At 68.8% G+C, this 19116-nt stretch overlaps 1 protein-coding gene across 1 annotated transcript in view; it reads right to left on the bottom strand.

Moving 5' to 3' along the window:
• Positions 1–18743, bottom strand: part of FLNC (filamin C) — a 34412-nt gene extending 15669 nt beyond the window's left edge. The window contains 26 exon segments of the mRNA XM_030014963.2: positions 344–504; positions 1198–1360; positions 1918–2091; positions 2992–3589; positions 4201–4332; positions 4334–4464; positions 4890–5007; positions 5707–5876; positions 6157–6247; positions 6396–6556; positions 6927–7050; positions 7519–7662; positions 7759–7872; positions 8559–8752; positions 9465–9601; positions 9710–9836; positions 10215–10352; positions 10945–11145; positions 12241–12403; positions 12808–12885; positions 13016–13134; positions 13531–13681; positions 14198–14295; positions 14730–14871; positions 14874–14986; positions 17682–18743. Coding sequence (XP_029870823.1) covers positions 344–504; positions 1198–1360; positions 1918–2091; positions 2992–3589; positions 4201–4332; positions 4334–4464; positions 4890–5007; positions 5707–5876; positions 6157–6247; positions 6396–6556; positions 6927–7050; positions 7519–7662; positions 7759–7872; positions 8559–8752; positions 9465–9601; positions 9710–9836; positions 10215–10352; positions 10945–11145; positions 12241–12403; positions 12808–12885; positions 13016–13134; positions 13531–13681; positions 14198–14295; positions 14730–14871; positions 14874–14986; positions 17682–18018 — 4279 coding nt within the window. The 5' untranslated portion in view covers positions 18019–18743.
• Positions 18744–19116: the final 373 nt, after the last annotated feature.

A 19116-nucleotide genomic window follows, 5' to 3' on the forward strand; every position in this document is an offset into this window, starting at 1 on the left:
AGCATGGCCATGGGGTCAATGTGCCCATGGGGTCAACATGGCCATGGGGACACCAAAGCCATGGCCATGGGGATGGCACAGGCATGTGGTCAGTGTGGGCATAGGGTCAGCATGGCCATGGGGCCAGCCCATGGGCGGGGTCAGCATGGGCTTGGGGTCAGCACAAGGTGGACATGGGGTCAGCGCAGCCACGGGGTCACCGTGGGGTTGGACATGGGGTCAGCACAAGAACCTCCACCTGCCAGCACCCAGGAACCCATCTCCGCCCCACAGCCACCCTGGTGGGTACCACAGCCCCCCAGCTGCCCCCGGCCACCCCCCAGCCCCCAGCCCCACCACGCACCAGGGATGGGGTGGCCACCGAAGGTGATGTTGACATCGTAGTCCCCAGGCGTGAAGGGGATGTACTCCACCGAGCAGCTCCCGTCCTTGTTGTCGGTGCAGGACATCTTGGCCTCCGAGGGACCCTCCACCGCCAAGCCCAGGCCCCCCGTGCCGGCACCCCTGGGGACATGGCACCAGTCAGGGACGCTGCCAGGGGTGGCCTGGCTTTTGGGGTAGGGGTGGCACGTCCATGGCGGGGGCCAGGGGGGGCCACTTCCACTGTGGGGAGCTAAAGGTGCCACCTCCATAGCAGGCAGATGGAGGTGCCACGTTGGTGGCAGTGGAGTGGAGGTGCCACATTGGTGGTAGGGAGATGAAGGTGCCACATTGGTGGTATGGGGCCGGAGATGCCACCTCCATGGCAAGCAGATGGAGGTGCCACGTTGGTGGCAGTGGGGTGGAGGTGCCACATCAGTGGCAGGGGCTGGAGGTGCCCTATTGGTGGCAAGGGAAGGGTAGTGCCACATCTACGGCAGGAGGGCATCAGTACCGTGATGGCAGCAGACGGATGGAGGTTCTACCTCCATGGCAGGGGGTGGAGATGCCACGTTGGTGGCAAGAGATGGAGGTGCCACATCCATGGCAGGGGATGGAGGTGCCACGTCCAACGCAAGAAGATGGAGGTGGCACATCCACCGCAGGGGATGGTGGTGCCAGGTTGGTGGCATGGGACAGAGGTGGCACATCCATGGCCGGGGATGGAGGTGGCACATCCAATGGAAGAGGACAGAGGTGACAGGTCCATGGGAGGGGCTGGAGGTGGTGGGTTGGTGGCAGGGGTGGGAGGTGGCCGGGGGGGGGTCCAATGCCCACCTGGTCTCCACGGTGAAGCGGTTGGCCTTGCCGACGAGGCCGCCCTCCAGTCCGGGCCCGTGCGCCCGCACGCGGCTGGGGTCGCAGCCCTCCGCCACCCCCACGCGGAAGGGGCTCTTGGGGACCGCCACCTCGTCGTAGGTCACCTCCACCCGGTGCATGCCTGGGGACGCGGGGACACGCCGTCATCCCCCTCCCGCCACGGCGGGGGGGGGGGTCTCGGGAGGTTTGGGAGTCCCTTGGGGGGTCTCAGGGGGTCTGGGGGTCCCTGGATGGGGTTTTGGGGGGTTCCTGGTTGGGGTTTGGGGAGGTCTCAGGGGTCTTGGGCGTCCCTAGGTGGGGTTTTGGGGGGGGTTGTGGGTCCCTGGATGGGGTTTTGGGGGTCCCTGGTTGGGGTTTGGGGGGGTTGTGGGTCCCTGGTTGGGGTTTTGCGGGGGTCTCAGGGGGTTTGGGGGTCCCTGGCTGGGGGAACTGGGGGGTCCCTGGCCAAGGGGATGAGTGGTCCCTGGTTATGGGGGTCTGGGGGGGTTGTCTCTGGCCAGGGCGGATCAGGGGGGTCCCTACTTGGATGTGGTTTGGGGGGGGTCCCTCTCTGGGGGTCCCCACCTGGGAGACGGAGGATGTCTGGCCGGGATGTGGGGTCCCCAGGGGGGTGTTGGGGACCCTGGGGTGGGGGCTTAGGGTCCCCTGGGGGTTTTGGGGTCGCCGGGGGTCCCTCACCATCCTCGTAGGGGGTGTAGTCCACGCGGTAGGTGCCATCGCCGTGGTCGGTGACGTAGGTGTCGGTCTTGGCGCCCGAGGGGTTGACCACCCGGGCCTTGACGTGGGGCCCCCCCGTCTTGGTGAGCGCCCGGGCATCCACCGTGAAGTCAGTGCCCACCTCCCGCAGCACCCCTGCGGAACGACACCCTCAGCACCCGCTCGGCACCCCCCACGAGGTGCCCACCCTGAGTGGGGGTCCTGCCCGCTGACAGCAGCCCCCCCACCCCCAAACCCCGCCTTGGGGGTCTCCAGCCCCTCTCCCTGCTGCACCCCACAGCTACGTGGGAGGGGGTGCCCAGGGGAGCCCCCCCATAAGAGGGGGTGCCCGTGGAGATGCCCCGTGGACCTCTGCGTAAGGAGGGGGGCAAGGGTGGCCATGGGGAGGAGATACCCACAGAGAGGACATGCCCATCCGAGGGGGAGGTGCCCATGGGGAGGACACATCCATGGGGGTGCCCATGGGGAGGAGATGTTGGTGCCCATGGGGACGCCCATGCAAGGGTGTCCATGGGGTGGCCAGGTGTCCTCCCCATGAGATGGGGTGTCCATGGGGAGAAGGTGTCCGGAGGCATAGGATGCCCATGGGGAGGAGGTGCCCACAGGGTTGGGATGCCCATAGGGATGGGATGCCCATGGGGATGCCCATGCAAAGGGGGAGGTTCCCATGGAGAGGACATGTCCACTGGAGTGCCCAGGAGGTCCTCCACATGAGAGGGGTTATCTATGAAGAGGAGGTGCCCACAGGGATGGGGTGCCCACAGGAATGGGATGCCCATGAGCGTGCTCATGAGGAGGAGAGGCCCATAGTGATGTCCATGAGGAAGAGATGCCCACAGGTAGGAGATGCCCACAGGGATGGGATGCCCATGGTGGTGTCCATGGGGAGGAGATGACCACAGGGATGGGATGCCCACAGGGGTGGGATGCCCATGGAGATGTCCCTGGGGAGGAGATGCCCACAGGGGTGGGATGCCCATGGAGATGTCCATGGGGAGGAGATGCCCACAGGGATGGGATGCCCCTTGCTCTCACCTCGTGGCTCCACGCCTTTGCCGTAGACCTTGACGCCGCTGGTATCGACAGCAGGGTCAATGGTGACGCGGACGGGGAACTTGGGGACGGGGTGCCCGCCGTACTTGATGGTGATGGTGTAGGAGCCGGGGCAGGCGGGGGTGTAGGTGATGGTGTAGGTGCCATCCCGGTTGTTCTGGATGAGCACCTCGGCTTTCACCCCGGCTTCCGAAATGATCTCGATGGTGAGTTCGGCGTCCCCGGCTTTGGAGCAATCCACCATGAAGGTGGCCACCTCCCCGGCTTTACCGCGTTCCAAACCGGGCCCGCTGGCCGTCACCTTGTTGGGATCAAAGACGGGGGTCACCTCCGCCTTGAAGGGACTGCCGGGGATGTGCCGATCGGCGAAGAGGATGTTGATGTTGTAGTCGCCGGGCTCGGTGGGCAAGTAGGAGACGGAGCAGGTGCCGTCGCCGTTGTCCAGGCACTCGATCTTGGCCTCGCAGGGGCCCTCCACCGTCAGCCCCAGGCCCCCCGTGCCGGCCCCCTTGGTGTCGATGGTGAAGGGGGCCGGGGTGCCCACCTTGCCGCCCTGCAGCCCCGGCCCGTAGGCGCACACCTATGGAGGTGGGGGGGGGGGAGAAACCACACGTCGGAGGAGGGCTTGGTGCCACACGCGCGTGTGCGAGGCGGCGGGTAGGGGCGGCGGCAAGCCCTGCCGAGGCAACGGGCGTGCAAGGGGCAGGGGGGGCACCGTGCCGGTGCCGCGGGGCGCGCAAGGCGCGGGCACGCCGGCAGTAAGCGTGCAAGGCGTGGGCACGCCGGCGGTAAGCGTGCAGTTGCACCCGCAGCACGGGCGCGATCCGCGCGGGCGCTCTCCGTGCGGGCGTGCAAGCGGGGAACGTACAAGCAGCGTGCAAGCCGGGGGGGGGGGGGGCGTGCAAGGAGCAGCGTGCAAGTATATGGGCAACGTGGGCAAGGCCAGGTTGCGCAGGCTCTGTGCGTGCAACGAAGGTGGCTGTGAGCGTGCAACAGCACACGCAGGCGGCGTGAGCGTGCAAGGAGCACGCGCGGGCGGCGCGGGTGTGCGACAGCACGCACGGGCGGCGTGGGCGCGAGCCGTCCGCGGGCTGCGCGTGTCCGGCGCGTGAGGACGCGCGTGTGCAAGGAGCGGGGGGGGGGGGGCAGGCTCGCGCTCTTGCACGCGCGGCGGGCGTGCAAGGGCCTCACCTTGGAGGGGTCGGTGGGGGGCACGGCCTCGACGGGGAAGGGGCTGCCGGGGACGGGGACGCCGTCGTAGGTGACCTCCACCTGGTAGGGCCCCTCCTCGGGGGGGGTGTAGGTGACGGGGTGGGGGCCGCCGGGGGGGGGCCGGGCCCACCTTGCAGGGGAGGGGGCGGCGGGAGGGTCCGGTGATCTTGACCTCCACCTTGCCCTGGCCCCCCGCCCCCTGCGTCTCCACCACGAACTCCTGCGCCTGCCCCACTTCCACCTCTGCGGGGGGACACGGGGGGGGCATCAGGGGGGGCACCCGGCATGGTGGGGTGCAGCCACCTCATAGCCCCCCAGGGTGCACCCACCCTCTGGGTGCTCCCCACACCCAAAGGGCGGGGGGGTGTCCACCCCCAGGGTGCCCCCACCCCATCCTATACCCCACACCCAAGGGTCTCCCACCCCAGTGTGCCCCCCACCCCATGCTGAACCCCTTACCCAAGTGTTCCCCCCCCCCCAAAGGCTGTGCCCCCCACCCCCAGCATGCCGTACACCCACGGGTGTCCCCCCCACCCAAGGTGCCCCCCCCACCCCCAAGGGTCAGGTCGTGCCCCCCTCCCCAAAGTTGTTCCCACCCCATGCTACACCCCACACCCAAATGTTCTCCTCCCCCACCCCTGGGTGCCCCCCCCCAGACCCCCACTCACTGTTGTTGAGCCCCTGCACCTTGACCTTGCTGAGCTGCAGGGGGGGGGCCACGTTGACCGTGAAGGGGCTCCTGGGGACCTGGTCCCCCCCGTAGGTGACCACCACAGCCAGGGGACCCTGTGGGTGCACCCAAACCTTAGGGTGCTGCTTGGGAGGCCCCCCCCATCCGCACCCCCCCCCCACCAGAGGGGCAGGGAGAGGGTGGTCACAGGGGGGGTGTTATGGGGCTGAGGGGGTGCTGGGGGATTGGGGTCACCCATAGGTGCTTGATGGGGGTGCCTAGGGGCTTTGGGGGGGGTCCCTGGGAGCCCCAGGGGACAGGCACCCATGGGTGCTCAAGGGGGCACAAGGTGGGGGGGGGGTTCAAAGTCCCAGGGCTGGGGGACACCCATGAGACTGGGGGGGAGTCTGGGGGTCCCTGGGGTGACAGCTGTCCCATGGAGGGTGCCCATGGGGATGGGGTGCCCATGGGGATGGGGTGTCCACCAAGGGTGCCCACGGAGATGGGGTGCCCACGGAGATGGGGTGCCCATGGGGATGGGGTGTCCACGGAGGTGGGGTGTCCACCAAGGGTGCCCATGGGGATGGGGTGCCCACGGGGATGGGGTGCCCACGGGGATGGGGTGTCCACCAAGGGTGCCCACGGAGATGGGGTGCCCACACCAGGATGTCTGCAGGGGTGTCCTTAGGGGTGCCCAGGTGATGGGGTGTCGATGAGGGTGCCCCTATGGGATGGGGTGCCCGTATGGGATGCTCATATAGGATGGGGTGCCCGTATGGGATGGGGGGGTGCCCGTATGGGATGGGGTGTCCCACCTGCTGCAGGGCGGTGTACTTGACGGTGTAGGAGTAGTCGTGGTTGTCGATGACCTCGAAGTCGCGCACGGCCGGTCCCTGCCCCGGCCCCCCAAACTGCACGTCCAGCTGAGCCTTGCCGGCCCCCTTCGTCTGCACCGTGAAGTGGGTGGGCTTCCCCACCTCCACGCCTGCGCCACATCGTCAGCACCCGGCCCCGTGGCACCCGCGGCACCGGGGGTCCGTGCCCCCCCCAGCACCCGGCCCCAGCTGCACCCAGAGTCCCTGCCCCACGCCACCCAGACCCACGGCACCCACAGCCCCTGCCCCACGGCACCCACAGCCCCTGCCCCACGGCACCCATCTCCACAGCTCCCACAGCCCCTGCCCTACAGCGCCTTGCCCCCCAGCACCCTCTGCCCACCCTCCTGACCCCCCCCCACCCTGCCCACCCCTCCCCGGTCCCCTCACCCGTCCGGCTGAGCCCGGGTCCCTCCGCCTTGACCTTGCTGGCGTCGTGGGACGGGTCCACCTTGATGCGGAATGGGCTGCTGGGGATCTCCTGGGGAGAGAGATGGTGGCACGGTGGCACGGTGGCACTGCCGGGGGACGGGGGACGGAGCCCCCCGACCCATATGACATCGGCGGGCAGGGAGGTGACAGCCAGGGCACCCGGCGTGGGGCAGGAAGGTGGCTTGGGTGCACTGTACCTGGTTAGCGAAGAGCACCATGATGGTGTAGAGCCCGGCGCCCGGTGGCGTGTACTTCACCGTGAAGGTGTCGTTGTCATTCTTGATGATGTCAAAATCAATGTCAGCCTCCAGCGGCCCCACCACCCCGGGGGCGCACTTGATCCCGATGCTCACGTCCCCTGCGAAGCGTTCCCACCATCAGCACCGTGTCACCCTGCTCCCCTGGGGTGGCACCAAGGGGTGGGACAGGACCAGGGACATGGGGCTGCACCAGGACCAGGGGTGCTGGACCAGGAGTGGGGATGCAGGAGGAGGACGAGGGATGATGGAGCAGAAGCGGGGATGCTGGACCAGGAGTGGGGATGCAGAAGCAGGACCAAGGGTGCTGGACCAGGGATGCTGGACCAGGGATGCTGGACCAGGACCAGGGGATGCTGGACGAGGAGCAGGAGCAGGGATGCTGGACCAGGAGCAGGGATGTAGGACATGTGTCATGCCCACAGAGAGGTCCCCACGGGTGCCACCTGCCCCCCTGCGGTGGGTACCCACCCTGCCCGGCCTCGGTGCAGTCCACGGTGAAGTAGGTGGGCTCGTGGGCCTTCAGGCCCGACTTCTCCACGCCCGGCCCGTAGACCTTCACCCTGCCGGGGTGGCTGCCTTCGCCCACGTTCACCTGCGGGCACAGGGAGCGTCACCAGCGGGCACCCGGAGTGCCATGAACCCCTCCTGGTGCCTGGCACCCCATACACCCTGTGCCCCTTCCCCATCACCTACGGGACTCCCATCGCCACCCCAGCACCATGTCCCCGTCACCCAATGGGACCCCCGTCCCCACCCCAGCACCCTATAGGTCTAGGACCCACATGTCCACGCCCAGCACCCCATCCCCATGTCCATCACCCCATGGGACCCCTATCTCCACCCCTGGCACCCTGTCTCCATCCCCACCACCCCAAGGACCCCCATCCCCAGCCTGGCACCCCATCCCCATCACCCCATGGACCCCTATTCCTACCCTGGCACCCTATCGCCATCACCCCATGGGACCCTCATCCCCACCCTGGCACCCCAACCCTTCCCCATCACCCCATGGACCCCAATCCCTATGCCCAGCACCCCGCGGGACCCCCATGGCACCCACGCGGAAAGGGCTGCGGGGGGTGGTGACGCCCCCCCAGGTGATGATGATGGTGTGCTTGATGGCCTTGGTGGGCACGTAGACGCAGTGGTAGGTGCCGTCCCCGTTGTCCTTCACCTTGATGTCGATGGGGCAGCCCTCGGCGTCCTGCGGGCACCGGAGGAGGGGGTGAGGGGACCCGCTGGCACCCAACGGCACCCAACGGCACCCAACGGCACCCAACGGCACCCAACGGCACCCTACCTGCGCGTAGATCTTGAGGGGGCCCTTGCCGGCACCGCGGGTGTCAATGGTGAACTCGGCCGGCCGCTCCACGATGCAGCCGGTGGGCTCCAGCCCCGGCCCGAACGCCTTCACCTATGGGTGGGGGTGAGGGTGAGGGGGGGGGTCAGGGCACCCCCAGCACCCATGGATGGGGTGAGAGGGGAGACTGGGGGGGGGAGGTTGGAAGGTGAGGGCAGGGAGAGCAGTGGGGTGCAAAGATGGGGGGGGGGGTAGCATCTATGGGTGTAAAGACAGGGAGCAGCACCCATGGGCGCGGGGGGTGCAGAGATGGGGAGCGGCACCCGGGGGTGCAGGGGGTCCCCAGACAGGGTGCAATGCCCACGGGCACAGAGGGTGCCAGCGCGGGTCCGTGCCTGGGGACGAGGGACAGCGGCTGCCGCTGCACGGCAGCTGCGGGGCGGGGGGGGCAGAAAGGGGTGCAGTGGGGTACAGCAGGGTGCTATGGGGTGCAATGGGGCTCAGTGGGGTGCAACGGGGCACAGCAGGGTGCTATGGGGTGCAATGGAGCACGCGGGGTGCAATGGGGCTCAGTGGGGTGCAGCGGGGTGCAATGGGGCACGGTGGGGGGCACTGGGGTCCAGCAGGGCACAGAAGGCTGCAATGGGGTGCAATGGGGCACAGCGGGGTGCAGAAGGGTGCAATGGGGTGCTGTGGGGCACAGCGGGGTGCCAAGGGGGTGCAGAAGGGTGCAATGGGGCACAGCAGGGTGCAATGGGGTGCAGAAGGGTGCTATGGGGTGCTATGGGGCACAGCGCTACCTTCTCGGGGTAGGAGTCGGCGGGGGCGGGCAGGATGTGGGCGATGAAGGGACTGTCCTTGATGTCCTCGTCGTCACACACCACGTGGACGGCGTACTCGCCCGCCTCGGTGGGCCAGTACCGCACGTCGCAGGAGCCGTCTCCCCGGTCGTCGCACTCGATCTTGGCCTGCGAGGGGCCCTCCACCGAGAAACCTGGGGGACGGTGGCACCGCTGGGTGACGTGGTCCTCCGGGAGACCCCCAGGGTCCCCAGCACCACATCACCCCGCCTGTGCCCATGTCCCCAGGGTGATGCCACCCCATATGTCCCCATGGTGGTGACCCCCAGTCCGTGTCCTTGTCTCCACTGTGCTGTCCCTCAGCCTGTGCCCATGTCCCCAGTATGGTGGCATCTACTCTGTGCCCATGTCCCCGTTGTGGTCACCCCAAGTGTCTGCCCAGGATGGTGTCACCCAATATGCCTCCATGTCCCCAGGGAGATGTCCCCCAGTCTGTGCCCACGTCTCCATCACAGTGTCCCTCAGCCTGATCCCATGTCCCCAGCATGGTGGCATCCAGTCTGTACCCATGTCCCCAGGATGGTGCCACCCAATATATCTCCATGTCCCCCACTGTGGCCAGCCCCAGTCTGCACCCGTGTCCCCATCTTCACGTTGCCCAGTCTGTGCTCGCGTCCCCACCGCGGTGCCACCCAACCCGTGCCCGTGTCCCCGCAGCCGTGCCCTCCAGCCTGTCCCCACCACCGTGTCCCCCACCCCGTGCCCACATCTCCACCACGATGCCACCCAATACATCTCCACGTCCCCACCACCATGCCCCCCCAACCCCAAACCCCTGTTCCCCAGGCCGGTGCCCCCCCACCCACCCACCCAATGGGTCTCCCCCCCCCCCGTGTCCCCACTCACCCAGGGTGCCCACTTCGGTGCCGATGGCTTCCACCACGAAGTCTGCCGACTTGCCCACCACGCCGCCCTCCAGTCCCGGTCCCCAAGCTCGCACCTTCTGGGACCCCGGTTCGGGTGCCACCTGCACCTCGAAGGGGCTGTGGGTACCGTGTTAGCACGGGGCGGGGGGGGCCCCTTGCACCCACCGTTGCAGGGTGGGGGGGGGGTAGGGTCCCATGGGGGTGTGTGTGGGGGGTTCAGCTGACCTGCGGGGGATGGCGTAGCCACCCCAGGTGATGGCCACCTGGTACTTGCCGGGCACCATGGGGTGGTACTCGCACTCGTAGACGCCGTCACCCGCGTCCCGCACCTTCACCGGCTCCTCTGTGCCCTCTGTGTAAAACGGGGGGGGGGGGGGTGTCAAATGGGAGCACCCCCCGCAATGGTGCCCTTGGCAATCGTGTACATCTATCCACAGACATCCCCGTAGTGCCCCCCCCAAACCATACAACCCTCATGGGCACCCCAGTAGGACCCCCCAACCATGCACATTCCCCCACCCCCTCCATGGGGACCCCCCAACCATGCACCCCACCCTGGGCACCCCCCATGGACACCCCCCCCAACCCCAATAAACCCCGCCATGGACAACCCCATGGTCCTCCCCGCAACGATACAACCCTCATGGGCACCCCCCAACCATGCACCCCCCCCCCCCCCGCCATGGCCACCCACGCCCGCGCCCTTGCACGCCCGCCCTTGCACACTCACTGGGCCCCTTGACGAGCACCCGCAGGTCCCCGGTGCCGGCGCCTTTGGTGAGCACCCTGAAGTCGGCCGTCTCCCGCACCCGCACGCCCTTGGGCTGAAGACCCCGGCCGGTGGCCCGGCACGCCGAGGGGGTGCACGCTGCCGGCACGGTGACACCCTCAGCACCCAAAGCCACCGGTACCCATGGGTGCTGGGACCCCCAGAGATGGGCTTATGGGCACTGGTGGGGGGGGGGTGTGGGGTGGGGGCAGAGGGGCAACATGGGGTCCCTGGGGGCACAAGGGACCCATGGGGACACCTTGGGGACACAAGGGTGCCATGGGGACTCAGGGGACCCATGGGGACACCCTGGGGACAAAGGGGGGCTAAGGGTGCCATGGGGACTCAGGGGACCCATGGGGACACCCTGGGGACATAAGGAACCCATGGGGGCTAAGGGTGCCATGGGGACATCCTGGGGACACAAGGGACCCATGGGGACACCCTGGGGACAGAGGGGTGCTACGGGGACATTCTGGGGACAGAGGGGTGCTATGGGGACACTGCGGGCACAGGGGTGCCATGGGGACACCGTGGGGGGTGTAAGGGTGCCGTGGGACGACCCTTGGGGCCATGGACAACCACAGGGGTTCCATGGGGCCACCATGGGCACTGAGGGGTGCCATGGGGCCACCCGGGGAATTGATGGGTGCCATGGGGACACGGTGGGGACCCCTGGGACAGGTCTCACCTTCAGCCACATTGACGGTGAAGGGGCTTTTGGGGATCTGGGCACCGGCGTAGGTGACACAGACGGTGTGTGGCCCCTCCAGGACGGGCCGGTAGGTGCAGCGGTAGATGTTGTCCCCTTTGTCCTCCAGCATCACCTCCACCGTGTCCCGCCGGCCCTGGGGGTCCACGATCACCACCCCCACATCGCCTGGGCCGGCTCCTGCCACCGCAAGAACACGGGCTCAGTGCCACCCAGTCATGCCATGGCTATAGCACCAGAACCATCAAGCCATGCCATGGCCATGCCATGATGAAGACGTGGTCCCAGAGCCAGCAGGCCATGCCATGGCCGTGCCACCATGAGGACACGGCCCCAAAGCCACCAGGCCATCGCATGGCCATGCCACGAGAACAGAGTCTTAGTGCCACCCAGCCATGCCATGGCCATGCCACCATGAGAACATAGCACCAGAGCCACCAGGCCATCCCATGGCCACAATACCACGAGAACATGACCTCAGTGCCACCAGGCCATCCCATGGCCATGCCACCATGAGGATGTGGCCCCAGAGCCACCTGGCCATGCCATTGCTGTGCCACCATAAGGACATGATGTCAGCACCAGCTGGCCATGCCACGGCCATGCCACCATGAGACCATGGCCCCAGAGCTACCAGGCCATGCCATGGCCATGCCACCAGGAGGATGTGGCCCCAGAGCCACCCGGCCATGCCATTGCTGTGCCACCATAAGGACATGATGTCAGCACCAGCTGGCCATGCCACGGCCATGCCACCACGAGAACATGGCCCCAGAGCCACCAGGCCATGCCATGGCCATGCCACCAGGAGGATGTGGCCCCAGAGCCATGAGGCCATGCCACGGCCATGTCACACCCCAGTGTCCCCTGGTCACATCACAGCAAAGACACGACCCCAGTGCCACCAGGCCATGACACAGTGAGGACCACCCAGCCAAGCCATGGCAAGCACCCAGGCTCAGTGCCACCCTGCCGTGCCATTGCTGTGCCACCATAAGGACACGATGTCAGCGCCAGCTGGCCGTGCCATGGCCATGCCACCATGAGAACATGGCACCAGAGCCACCAGGCCATGCTATGGCCATGCCACCATGAGAACATGGCACCAGAGCCACCAGGCCACACCATGGCCATGCCACCATGAGAACATGGCATCAGAGCCGGCCAGCACCACCATGAGAACATGCCACACCTCAGTGCCACCAGGCCATGCCACGTCCCCACACCTCTCCGGAGCAGTGACCCCCCCGGTACGTGGTGGCCACCAGAGCCCACCTGCAGTGTAGATGTCGAAGTAGGTGGGCTTGTTGGCCACGTTGCCGACGGGCTCCAGGCCGGGGCCACGCGCCGTCACCTTGTTGGCGTCCCCCAGGGCCATGCCCACGTTGACGCCGAAGGGGCTCTTGTCAATGTTCTGCCCCGCGAACAGCACCGTCACCTGCGGGACAGGGCGGTGGGGGGTCAGGCGTGGCCATGTCCCCCGCTGGCACCCGGCACCTCGGTGACTCCCCCCACCCCAGGGGACATTAAAAATGGGACACCCCAGGGACCCCCAGTGCAATGTCCCGAAGGGGATCCCCCAGCACTGATCCCCCCCAGGGACCCCTTATTGCCCCCCCCAGCGACCCTAATGCAATAGCCAGCGGGGACCCAAATGGGACCCCCAAGGGCCCCTCCAGGGACCCCTATTGCGATGCTCCCCCCCCCCCAGGGACCCCCAGTGCAATACCCCAGGGGACCCTAATGGGACACCCCCTGGGGACCCCCAGCACCTCTCTGGGTGCTGATCCCGGGTGCGGGGGGCACCCACCACCCCGAGGCGCGCGTGCTGTGGGTGCTCACCTTGTGCAGCCCCCCGACCTTGGGCACGTAGGTGACGCTGTAGGTCCTCTTCTTGTCGTTGTTGGGGACCACCTTGGCCTGGGGAGGAGGGGGGGGAACCCCCAAAATGGGAGGGGAGGGTGTGACACACAGCTGGAGAGCTGGGGACCCCCCCCCAGGGTGGTTCTGGGGGGACCCAGGCGTCCGGGTGTCCCCCCCACCCCGTTACCTCCTCGGTGTGGCCCTCGGGGTCCTCGACGTAGACCAGGACTTCACCCACCCCCGCCTCGAGGGTCTCCACCGTGAACTGCGCCGGCTTCAGCACCACGTTCCCCTGGGGCTCGATGCCTGCGGGTGCCCGGGGGGGGGTCAGGGTGCCCCCCATGCCACCCCACGGTGGGCACCCAACCCCTGGAACCCCCTCAGTGACCCCACCTTGGGACCTCCAGGTGGCCCTTGGAGGTGGGGGGGGGGGTCCCTGGGCACCCCCCCCAGGTATGGAGGGGACTCAAAGGGGGTCCCCAGGTACGGGTGGCACCTTGGGGTACCCCTGGGCATGGGGGGGGGGGACCCCAGGGTTGGAAAAGGTCTCCCTGGGCTTGGAGGGAACCCGGGGGTCACGCTCATGCCCTGACCCCCCACGGCACCCACGTCCCCTACCCCATGCCCCCTCCCCATGGCACTCCTGTGCCTGGTCACTGCCACCCGTCCCCCCACCCCGTGTCCCCCCCCCCATGCCCGTACCGGGCCCGTAGGCGCGGGCGCGAGAGGGCTGGGGCTGGCGGGCGCGCAGGGGGGCCCCCGGCTTGAGCTTGGCCTTGGGGAACTGCGACAGGTAGGTCATGACCGAGTGCTCGTCCACGTTGGGGTCCACGATCTCCTCTGGGGTGATCACCTGCGGGGCGGGGGGGGGGAACACGACACCCCAACATCCGTCAGCCTCTCCCGTGACCCCCCACCCACGGGGGGGTCTGCTGGAGACCCCCGACACCCCATGCCACCCTCCCCGGGGACCCCTCTGCCGCCCACCCAGGGTCCCCTCCATGCCCAGGGACCCCCTAGGGACCCCTCTGCCCCCCCCACCCAGGGACCCTTTTGTACCCAGGGTCACCCCTGCATCTCTAGGGTCTCCTCCATGCCCAGAGACCCCCCGACACCCCAAGGGACACCCCCATGCTCAGGGATGCCCCCCTGCACCCCCAGGGTCCCTCTATGCTCAGGGACCTCCTACACCTCCAGGGACCCCCCCCCCCCCATGTCCAGGGACACCCTTGGGACCCCTCTGCAACCCCCCCCCCCCCCATCATGGGACTCACTAGCACCCCACATCCCTTTCCACATGCCCCCCCCTCCCACCCCACCATGCCATGGGGATGCCGAGCCCTCCCAGTACTCCCAGTGCTCCCAGTACCTGGGGGACGCCCAGCCAGTCGTCAGCCTGCTGCATGGCCTCCCGGGCATTCTCCACTGGCTGCTTGGGGTCCCAGCTCTCCCAGTCCGGACACAGGCCTGGCACAGGGGGGGGGGGGGGGGTTGTGTGTCAGATGGGCACCCCCGGTGGGGGGGCTCAGCACCCCCACCCCTCCTAGAGGGTCAGCAACCCCCATCCCACCCCCATTCCCTTTTGCTCCCAGAGCCTCCCAGCACTCTCCAGTGCTCCCCAGCATCTCCCCCACTGCCCCCCCCCCCCCAGCATCCCATGCCCGCACTGCCCCGGGGGTGGCTGTCCCCCATTACCCCTGTGTGTCCCCCCCAGTCCCCCTTGAGCCAGCACGGACCGGGGATGCAGTTGCCCCCCCCATGCCCACTGACAGGGGTGCAGTTGCCCCCCATGCCCCGTGCCCCCCCAGGCCCACTAACCAGGGGTGCAATTGCCCCCCATAGCCCATGCCCGCTACCTGGGGGTGCAATTCCCCCCACCCAGGACCCCCCCCCCCCCTCACCGGGGGCACAGTTGTCGACCAGAGCGCCCAGGGCTTTGCCGTCCTGCCAGTCCCGGTGGAAGTTGGTGATGGGCAACTGGGGCACCTTGTTCTGGATCCAGCCCAGCAGGCGCTGCTTGGGCGTCTGCCGGCGGGCGTCTTCGCCTCCTCCTCATCCTCCTCGTCCCACATGGGCATGGAGATGGAGTAGTGCAGGATCAACGTCCAGATCAGCCCCAGGATCAGCTTCAGGTTCCCATCCACAATGGCCTTGCTGTCTGCGGGTACGCCGGCACCTCAGCCGCACCGCCACGCGGTGTGCCGCCGGCACCGGCGGGGGTCCCTGACACCCCGCTGCCGGGCTGGGGACACCCCGACACCCCAGGGTACGGGTGGGGGTCCCTGACACCCCGCTGCCGGGCTGGGGACACACTGATACCCCAGGGTATGTATGGGTGGGGGTCCCTGACACCCTGATACTGGGCTGGGGACACCCCGACACCCCAGGGTATGGGTGGGGGTCCCTGACACCCCGCTGCCGGGCTGGGGACACACTGATACCCCAGGGTATGGGTGGGGGTCCCTGACACCCCGCTGCTGGGCTGGGGACACCCCGACACCCCAGGGTATGGGTGGGGGTCCCTGACACCCCGCTGCCGGGCTGGGGACACCCCGACACCCCAGGGTACGGGCGGGGGTCCCTGACACCCTTCACCCCAGCACAGGCAGGGGTCTCAGCCACCCCAGCACCCCCAGGGCCCCCACCACCCCACCACCAGGCTGGGGACACCCCGATACCCCACGGCACTGTCACCCCTGCCCCCCTAGAGCACCCCACAGCACCCAGCTGCAGCGCCGCGACCCCCCCGGGAGACCCCACCTGGGGCACCAGCACCCCCATGGCACAGCATGGGTGGGGGGACCCCAACATCCCACCGGACAGAGCCTGGCGGGGGAGACCCTACACAGCACCCTGGGGTCCCCCCCATCGCACCTTGGGGTCCCCATCAAAGCACCCTGGGGGTCCCTGACCCCCACAGCACCCTGGGGTCCTCCCCACATAGCAACTTGGGGGTCCCTGACCCCCACAGCACCCCAAGGGGGGGGGTCCCACACAGCACCCTGGGGTGACCCCGTCCCGTAGCACCCTGGGGTGCCCCCCTCCCAGCACCCTGGGGGTCCCTGGCCCTGGGGGGGTGCCGGAATGGGGAAACTGAGGCAGGGGGTTGCTGGGGGGAGGGGAGCCCCAGGCATCCCGGCCCCCTCCCCCACCGCCCTGCAGAGAGGACCCAGGCATCCCGGCCCCTCCCCCTCCCCTCCCCTCCCCCCCCCAGGCCGGAGAGCGAACCCGGGCGTCCCGGCCCCCTCCCCCCCGCGGGGACGGGACCCCCCCACCCCCCGAGCGATCGTGTTTCGGGGAGGAAATGGGCTGCAGATGTGGCCGGGGACCCCCCCCATCCCCCCCCATTGCTGGGGCCTGCCGGGGTGGGGTGGGGGGGGGCACCCCAACATCTGGGGGGGCACAGCTGGGGGCGACACCCCGGGGGGGGGGCACGGGAATGGGGGTGCAGGGACACTGGGGGGTCCCCAAGGATGCTCAGCCCTCCCCCCCCGCACCCACCGGGTCTGGGCGTGCAAGGGGGAGGTGTGCGCACGAGTGCGTGTGCAAGGGGGGGGGTGGCAAATACCCCTACACCCCCCCCCCCGTGCAACACGCGTGGGCTCTGCGGGTGGCTGCGTGTGCAAACCCCGCAGAGGAAGGGTGCGAGCGTGCAAGCGGGCGTGCAAGGGCACGACCCGCCCGCGCGCCTGCCCACGTGTGCGAGGGCGAGCGTGCGAGGTGGGGGGGGGGGGGTCACCGTGCAGCTGTCGGGGTGGCTGGGTGGGCGCTGGGGCCCCGTGCGAGGGGCGAGCGTGCGGGGGGCGAGCGTGCGAGGGGCGAGCGTGCCCCCGCAGCGTGAGCTCACCGGCACGCGGCCCCCGAGCCAAGAGTGAGCTCAGCGCAGGGCCCCCCCCCCCCCCCTTCTCGCCCCCGCACGGCCTCGCACGGGCCCTTCGCACGCTGCGGCCCCTCGCACGGCCTCGCACGGGGACCAGACCCCCAATGGGCCACGCACGGCCCCTTGCACGACTGCACGTGTGACCCAGAGCCCCGAGCGGCCCCACGCTCAGCCCCTCGCGCGGGGACCGGACCCCCCAGCACGGCTCGACACGACCCCTCGCACGCACAACCCAGCTTTGCACAGCCCCTCGCACGGGGGTCAGACCCCCGGCCCGGCCCTTGCACACTCATCCCCAGCTCCGTTCCCGCTTGTCCATTGCCCCTGCTCTTGCACACTCATCCCCTGTTCCCACTCCTCCGTTGCCCTTGCTCTCACACGCTTGTCCCATTCCCACTCCTCCACCAGCCCTGCCCTTGCACACTCATCCCCCACCCGCATTTGTCGGTCGGCCTTGCTCTTGCACACTTGTCCTCCATTCCCACTCATCCACCGCCCTGCCCTCGCACACTCATCCCAAGCCTCGTTCCCACTAGTCCATCACCTCTACCCTCGCACACTCATCCCATTCCCACTCGTCCGTCACCCCTACCCTCACGCACTCATTGTTCATTCCCACTCATCCATCACCCCAGCCCTTGCACACTCGTCCCCCAGTCCCGCTCATCCATCAGCCCTGCTCTTGCACACTCCTCCCGTTCCCACTCCACCATTGCCCCTGCCCTTGCACGCTCACCCACGGCCCCATCCTCACTTGTCCATCACCCCTGCCCTCGCACGCTCATCCCTCGCTCCCACTCCTCCATCACGCCCACCCTTGCACACTCATCCCTCACTCCCACGCCTCCATCACCCCCACCCTCACACGCTCGTCCCCGGCCCCATCCTCACTTGTCCGCCACCCCCCTTGCACACTCATCCCACCCCTCCATCACCCCCTCCCCCTTGCACACTCACCCCCTCCCTCACTCACCGATGGAGACCAGCTTGATGTGCTCCCTCTCCAGGAACTCCAAGGCCACCGAGACGTTCTCCAGCTTCATCTGGCGAAAGTTGGGGCGCGGGTGGTACTTGCGCCCCATCTTCTTCTGGCTGAGGACCTCCAGGAGGGCGATGAGGCGCAGGCCATCGCTCAGGTCCCGCTGCAGGTCCCCGATGCGCTTGTGGACGCACTTGAGGTGCTCGTTGCACCAGCGGGTGAAGGTGTTCTGCTGGATCTTCTTCCAGGGAGCGTCCTCTGCCAAGTCCTTCTCGGTGGCCGGTAGCTCCTCCGGTTCCTCGCCCGGCTGTGGCTCGTAGGTGGAGTTCATGGTGGTGGGTGCTGGTGGGGTGGGGTGGTGGGTTCCTGCTGGGGGGGGACTGTAGACCAGGCTGGTGTCCTGGGTCAGTCCCGGTGTCCTCACTTGGGGGTCCTGGGGGGGTGCCGGTGTCCTGGGTGGGGTGCCGGGTCAGCCCCGGTGCCTGGGGTGGGGGTCCCGGATAAGTCCCGGTGTCCTGAAGGGGTCCTGGGTGGGCGCTGGTATCCTGGGTGGGGGTCCCGGCTTAGTGCCGGTGTCCTGGGTGGGGGTCCCGGGGTGGGGTCCCGGTTCCCGGTGGCAGTGCCGGTGCCAGGGGACGGTGTCCCGGGTGGGTGTCCTGGGTCAGTCCCGGAGTCCTGGGTGGGTGTCCCGGGTGGGTCCTGGTGTCCTGGGTGGGCTCCCGGTTCCCGGTGTCGGCCCGGGGTCCCGGATCAGTCCCAGTGCTCGGGGCGGGGGTCCCGGGTCAGCCCCGGTGTCCCTGCTGGGGGGGAGTCCCGGCTCGGTGCCGGTGTCCCGGCTGCGAGGGGGGGGGGTGGTCCCGGCGTCAGTCCCGGTGTTCCAGCTGCGGGGCGGGGGGGGGGGGGGGGGGTCCGGTGTCCCAGACGATTCCCGGTAGAAGTTGGCGGGGGCAGAGCCGGTTCGCGGTCGGAGGGAAGCAGCGGTTCCCGGTGGCGTGCGGGGTCCGGAGCGGGGGTCCGGGTCGGTTCCCGGTGCCGGGGGCGGCGGGCGGCGAGTGGCGGCGCTGGGGGCGGCGGCGGCTTTAAGCGCTGCCCCGGCCCGGCCCGGCCCCGCTGCCACGGGATGGGGCCGGCCCGGCGGGGGGGGGGGCCTGACCGCAGCCGCTATTTATAGCCCCGGCGGCACACCGTCACCGTGCTCCCCCCCGAACCCCCGCACCCCAAAACGCCGGTGACCCCGAACCCCGGTAACGCCGAACCCCGGCACCCCAAAACGCCGGTAGCCCCGAACCTCGGCACCCCCGAAAGCCCCGAACCCCGGCCCCCCCCCAACGCCGGTAACGCCGAACCCCGAAAGCCCAGAACCCCGGCACCCCCAAACACCAGTAACCCCGAACCGCAGCACCCCCGAAAGCTCCGAACCCCGGCCCCC

Source organism: Aquila chrysaetos, chromosome 5 (assembly GCF_900496995.4).
Source record: "Aquila chrysaetos chrysaetos chromosome 5, bAquChr1.4, whole genome shotgun sequence".
NCBI lineage: Eukaryota > Metazoa > Chordata > Aves > Accipitriformes > Accipitridae > Aquila > Aquila chrysaetos.